This window comes from Myxine glutinosa, chromosome 5 (assembly GCF_964187855.1).
Source record: "Myxine glutinosa chromosome 5, kmMyxGlut1.1, whole genome shotgun sequence".
Taxonomy (NCBI): Eukaryota; Metazoa; Chordata; class Myxini; order Myxiniformes; family Myxinidae; genus Myxine; species Myxine glutinosa.
In genome coordinates, this window is record NC_136265.1 from 58708366 (window position 1) to 58714460 (window position 6095).

At 47.0% G+C, this 6095-nt stretch overlaps 1 protein-coding gene across 1 annotated transcript in view; it reads right to left on the bottom strand.

The window, feature by feature from the left end:
* The window catches only part of LOC144892280 (uncharacterized), an 80377-nt gene extending 74781 nt beyond the window's left edge, over positions 1-5596 (bottom strand). Inside the window, exon 1 of the mRNA XM_078778099.1 lies at positions 5369-5596. Within this exon, the coding sequence (XP_078634225.1) occupies positions 5369-5528 (160 nt within the window). The 5' untranslated portion in view covers positions 5529-5596. The remainder of the gene's footprint in view (positions 1-5368) is intronic.
* Between the last annotated feature and the right edge of the window lie 499 nt (positions 5597-6095).

A 6095-nucleotide genomic window follows, 5' to 3' on the forward strand; every position in this document is an offset into this window, starting at 1 on the left:
CAGATCCAGAAATGGTGTAATGAACACAATTTATTTACGCGCAAGCAAGAAAGCAAGACGGGCCGATTTCCGATTCCGACGGGCCGACGGGCGAGACGGGCCGATTTGGAGCAAGAAAAAGAACGAGACGGGAGAAAAACGAGAGAAACGAGATGGGGAAAGGCGATTGGAGAGGCGAGTGAGGAGCGATTGGAGAGGCGAGCGAGGAGCGATTGGAGAGGAGTGTGAGGCGCGATTGGAGAGGTGTGTGAGGCACGATTGGAGAGGAGTGTGAGGCACGATTGGAGAGGAGTGTGAGGCACGATTGGAGAGGAGTGCGAGGTGCGATTGGAGAGGAGTGTGAGGCGCGATTGGAGAGGAGTGTGAGGCGCGATTGGAGAGGAGTGTGAGGCACGATTGGAGAGGTGTGTGAGGGATTGGAGAGGAGAGGAGTGTGAGGGATTGGAGAGGAGAGGAGTGTGAGGGATTGGAGAGGTGAGGGATTGGAAAGGAGAGGAATGTGAGGGATTGGAGAGGAGAGGAGTGCTAGGTGGAGAGAGGAGAGTGTCAGGTGGAGACATGAGAGTGTCAGGTGGAGACATGAGAGTGTCAGGTGGAGAGGAGTGAGGGGTCACATATTATGTGAAATAAATAAATTGTGTTCATCACACCATTTCTGGATCTGATGACTTGCCAGTAACCATTTTGTAAAAATGAATGTGCAGCATCTAACTCAATATGTCACACACATCCATGCCCATGGGATTCCCACGGGTGACCCCGCTAGTGAAATAATAATATACCATTTTAAATGAAAATGTTGATTTAAGTGAAGCAGGCACAAGTTCATTCACTTGTACTGCAGTAAAAGGTGGTTTTAAAATGAATGTTAATTCCTCAGTATCCTCCAGTGTGTCAAAGGCAGCCGAGTGAGGCTGGGCTCTTATGGGGGATATCAAGGTCACAGCCTCTTGGCTTTCTGGCCTGTGCTTGGAGAAAAGGAATGTGCTGATATGGGAAATAGAGTGGGGGGGGGGCTTTGGTCCACACGGGTTGGTGCAGATGGAGCTGTGTTTAGGCGAAATGTCTGAGTTATACTTGCACAAGAAAGAGACATAGACTGGCGCAGAGGTTTGTTATGGAGCAAGCTGAACCGGACCAAGGCTCTGCCATTCAATGTGACAACAGAATGCAGACATTGACATGGCAGACCTCTTCGTTGACATAGTCTGAAACATGTAAAACATAATGAGGGCTTGCATCGCATTCAGGAGAGCAGGAGACGGATAGAGTGTGATGCAACACCAAACGGACATGTAATGTGATGTGATGTAACACCAAACAGACAACTCGTCTTGCACACAGCCGAACTACTCGCCTGGCACACAGCATGAGCGAGGGAGGTTGTTGAGATTATGAGTGAGGGAGGTTGTTGAGAGAGGGTTCAGCTGTGTGCCGTTCATCCTGACAGACTGCATATTCAAACCAGCGTCCAGTGAAAAGGGACACGAGTGTTGTACGAGGACCCCATGGGTTCCACACTTCAAGCCCTAGTTCACGAACAAGCTGAATCCCTGCGGAGCCTGGTCGTCTTACCTAATGGTGTGTATTTGACGAATGCTGCCTTGCTGGGGTGGTGGATACGACGACCAGACAATAACCTCCTCTCTGGACGCAGAGACGGAACTGAGAACACTTCCTGATTTCCCTCCTCACTCTTCATTCGTTCCTCCTCACTTCTCTTTCCTCATTCTTCAGCTGACAGTATGCATTGGGTTCTTCACAAACATGCACTTTCTATTTCCGACATCTCTCAACTTGGTCTGCGGACACAGGAGTCTGATGCGTACTTATGCGAGACCAAGCTCACAGAGAGAACTTGCAACGTGACTGGCATGGTCGGAATTCAACCTGCACAACCCAGCTGGACAAGATAGTTTGAACGTGTGAAGTGCCGACCCTAACCATCTGTAACCTGAAGTCTTAGGTATTACGAACTGGTTACTGGAGATAAGTTGCCAACCATGAAAGTTTGAATCAATGCTGGACTACATACAAATCTGTGAAATGTGTGTTTTATAATATGGGGGATTTTAATAATTGAAGGTTTCTTTTCATCAGTATTAATTAGTTTAAGTATTTTAAAGGTAGACGGCAGGGATTAATAAATATTGTTAAGTGAATCACCTTCTGCCTCGAGTCGTATGTTGGTTTCACCTGAATTGTGACAGACTGGACATATTATTGTCCGCAAATCTTTTCTACCATGCTCCCCTCGGGGTAACTGGCACACTCACATTGTCGATATTGATCATCGTCTTCAAACTTGTGACAAAAAAAGAAACCCACAAAAAATGTCCACTCGCTCTGATCGGCGATGCTGCCCGTCTCAAAGGAAGGATCTGACCAGGATGGCAATAAAATAAAATAATGAAAGCTGCAAAGCTGAGAGGAGTGGGGACGTCCATTGATGCAGAAGGTGCTCTGCACCTCAACCAAGGGGGGTGGGTGGTGAAAACCAACTAGCAGTACCAGTGTTCCAGTACAGCTGCGGAATAGTAAACTGGCTGCAAGCGAATATAAAAAAAACTACTAGATATCAAAACAAGGAAACTCCTCACAATCCACAAAATGTTGCACAAAAATCAGTGCATCCTAAGAATGTACCTGCCAAGGAAAGAAGGAGGTGGTGGCCTGATGGAACTCAATCAAGTGCACAGAGCAATGACTGTAGGATTAGCAGAGCACGTGAAAACTCAACTGACTACTGATTACAATTTGTGTACAAACATGAACACAACAAATCAGAAAAGGTATCTCTCACTCATTCACCTTGCATACATAACTTCCAAAAACAGGTGTGATTAGAGGATGTCACACCCCAAACTGAAACAGCAACAAATAAAGCCCCAACGATTGCAAAATAGACAAAAGAAAAACACAAGATAAAATACCAGCAGATATATAGCGACAACTGGGAGAAAGACAAAGGAGCAGGAAAATATACATTTGGTATTACAGCACACTCCATATATATACATATAAAAGAAAGAGTTGGAGGGATTGGGGATAGAAAAAAGGAGGATCACTGGAATGACCAAGAGGTCAACTCAACAGGGATGGAGAACTAATCATTATTAATCCCCAAGAACAAGGACACCACACCAATGGATTTAAAAAGATGGCAGGACTGAGTCAAACGCACAAGTTTTGTGATTTGTTTGTGAAGTAAATGTCAGCTCTTTCACGAGCCTCGATTCAGTATACAAAAAAAACGCACAAGTGTAGATGTGAAAACTCATGTCAGAACAGCTGTACATTCAAAGGTACAACAAGGTATGTAGAGTAATCCACTGGCTCATCTGCAGAAATTTCGATATCCTATTTCCACAAAACTAATGGAAAGATGAACCAAAAGGAATCATTGAAAACAAGGACATATTGTTCACGTATGACCTGATGATCCCATCCAGAACTAGAGAGGTTCCAGGGAACCTGAACTCAACTGGTCTATATCAATATGGTTAGAATATGCATAATAGAACCACAAACTATATAGTTTATATGTGCTAAAAATATATATATATGACAAAAATAGATTTTTCAATATGGCCGCCCTGCCGCACCCATTTTTGGGCGTGCAACGCCCAAATGCAATCACAAACTAGTTTATGTCTGAAAGATGCTGCATAACAAGTTTCATCAAATTTAATCAATATTTGTGACTTTTAGAGCGTAGAGGTCGAATTGTTTACAAACGACAGACGGACGACGGACACCGGGTGTCGACAAAAACTCAGCTGGACATAGTCCAGTTGAGTTAATAAACATGGAAAACAAAGCACTGGGACCAGACATAGTACTCAGGAACAAAAAGGAACAGACAACATTGCTGATTGAAATATCAGTCCCCAGCGAGTTTGGCCTAAATTATGCAGAAATCAAGAAAATTACCAAATACCAAGACCACAACGATGAAGTGAAACCTGGAAGAACCTGGAAGCTGAAGAGTGCTGAATTGTACCAGTGATAATTGGATCAGCGAGAATGATGAAGAAGAACCTTATGGAGATCTTAAAAACCATCCCTGGGAATATTACCACAAACAAAGTACAGTTGGAGGCGGCTGTTTGGGGCTCAGTGACGATCCTGAAAAGAGCCCTCGGAACAAAACTCTGAGAACAACAAAACTTCACAACTTCGTCCATGAATCGCAATTCTTCACCGAACGGGGGGGGGGGGGGGGGGAGGGGAGGGGAGGGGAGGGGAGGGGAGGGGAGGGGGGGGAGGGGAGGGGAGGGGAGGGGGGGGAGGGGAGGGGAGGTGAGGGGAAGGGGGGAGGGGGATAAAGGGGAGGGGAGGGGGGAGGGGAGAAGGGGGAGGGGAGGAGGGGGGAGGGGGGGAGGGGAGGAGGGGGAGGGGGGAGGGGAGGAGGGGGAGGGGGGAGGGGAGGAGGGGGAGGGGAGGGGGGAGGGGAGGAGGGGGAGGGGAGGGGGGAGGGGAGGAGGGGGAGGGGAGGAGGGGGAGGAGGGGGGGGAGGGGAGGGGTGGTTTGGATACTTCGAGTACTGGGAGATCTTCGTTTAACCTTAAAAAACCTAAATTATGGAGATAACAACCAAGACACAGACAGACAGAGAGACAGAGACAGACAGACAGAGGGACAGAGAGACAGAGAGACACACACAGTCTGTTCCGCAGGCTCAACTCGTAGTTAATAATGACTCCAATAGTCGATTATGTAATGAATAAAATCAAACACGACAGTAAACTCATTATTGTATTGAAGTTTTAAAACGATTCAAGAACTAGAAGAACGAGAACTGGCGCTTCTGGAATAAATTTTACTTTGTAACAGCGAAACTCGTCCATTACGAATCTGCTCTGAGGAATAAAAATGTCTGTTCAAGCTCCGATTACAACGAACGGGATCGATTCACCGGCTGAGGAGATCGACACGATCTTGTACGAGGGAACACGATCAAAACATCGACACGATCTTGTACGAGGGACCCCGATCAGGACATCGGCACGATCTTGTACGAGGGACCCCGATCAGGACATCGACACAATCTTGTACGAGGGACCCCGATAAAGACATCGACACAATCTTGTACGAGGGAACCCGATCAGGACATCGACACGATCTTGTACGAGGGAATCCCGATCAGGACATCGACACGATCTTGTACGAGGGAACCCGATCAGTACATCGACACGATCTTGTACGAGGGAACCCGATCAGGAGATCGATACGATCTTGTCCGAGGGAACCCAATCAGGACATCGACACGATCTTGTACGAGGGAACCAGATCCGTACATAGTTTGATTCTCACATAAACTATTACCGTACATAGTGCACCGCACGGGAACAAGAACGTCACGTACCGGGTCCGAACTCCTTATCCGCGGCAGATTCTCCCGGACCGAGCAGGTTCCTCCCATCGGAGACCCTCGTGGATCCCGGAGGGTTCACCTTGTGTTCCTCACCGGAAAGATCTCCGTTCATCAGACACAGCTCGGCGTTTGTAACTTCGGGACAATTCATTCTGGTACAACAGAACTGAGGGACAGCGAACCAGAGAACCACGTGTTCTGCTTCCACAGTTTCCACTTCTTCTTTAACTCTAACGGCGTTTTCATCGTTTCTCGGATCTCCGCAGACCACGCCCCAAATGTAACCTGGACGCCTCGTGACGAAGTTCGTTCCCGAGATATTTAAACAAGTTTAACAACGACCTTGCGGTTCCTGTCCTCGTACTAAACAAGTTTAAAAGTTGGACATTCGGACCATTTCGTCCTGTTTCATGTTAGTAAGAGTTTCCAAAGAGGTTCCGCCATGTTTGCTTGTTTATGTGAATCCCAGGTGTCACGTGATTAGGAGGAACTAGGTTCAAATCCCATGTACCACATGTGCCTATTATCTCTGTCCTTGTAATTCATGTAAATGTACACTCATGTCTCCTAACCTCTTGTACACAATGGAAGTGTAATTAATTAAAACATGGAGCACACAGGTGGTGGGGGTTGGCGCGCAGACCATGCGCTGGGTATGTGGGGTCCTCCTGGAAACCTCACGTGGGGGCTCTTTCTATTGGAGGGCTAATAATATGGT